General features: G+C 49.0%; 1 protein-coding gene across 1 annotated transcript; it reads right to left on the bottom strand.

The window, feature by feature from the left end:
- Positions 1–58: 58 nt before the first annotated feature.
- On the bottom strand, positions 59–484 carry PPTG_16391 (hypothetical protein; the record flags this gene model as incomplete). The annotated part of the gene is made up of 1 exon (XM_008913235.1): positions 59–484. One exon carries the CDS (start codon positions 482–484, stop codon positions 59–61), a length of 426 nt encoding a protein of 141 aa, XP_008911483.1.
- Between the last annotated feature and the right edge of the window lie 24 nt (positions 485–508).

Genomic DNA, 508 nt, shown 5'->3' with positions numbered 1-508 from the left:
ATTTTTTATTTATTGTTTTACAACTTTTTAAATGTCCTAAATTTCAATTTTTAATTTCTTAAATGTCTAAAAGATCTAAACTAATTTGTATAATTACCGGGCTCCGCTCGCCACCAGACACACCACGGATCATAGCGTCGCCGACGATCGTGTCTTGGCAATTCTTGAGTCCGAGCTGCTGGATGATGACATCCGGATAGTGCTGGAAAATGGTCTTCGTGGCCTGCAGCGCCTCCTGGTTCTCCTTCTGAGAAGGTAGCGACGCGATGAACTCCTTGCGCTTGGTGATGTCACCGCCACAAACCTGGTACGCGAACTCCAGCGTCTCCTTCACCGTGAGAGGTGCAAAGTGCTTGTCACGCTGGTCCGTGTACGACACGAACTGTGGCAAGCGATCGCGGATCTGATCACGCGGAACGTTGTTGTACGAGATGTCGCCTTCTACCAGGATGTTCTTGGCTTCCGGGAATCGAGCACTGAGCATTTTCAGTAACGCCGACTTGCCGGA

Source organism: Phytophthora parasitica (assembly GCF_000247585.1).
Source record: "Phytophthora parasitica INRA-310 unplaced genomic scaffold supercont2.52, whole genome shotgun sequence".
In the NCBI taxonomy this organism is placed as follows: Eukaryota; Oomycota; class Peronosporomycetes; order Peronosporales; family Peronosporaceae; genus Phytophthora; species Phytophthora nicotianae.
The sequence above is the reverse complement of the archived record's forward strand: the minus strand, read 5'-3'. Positions and strand labels throughout refer to the sequence as shown.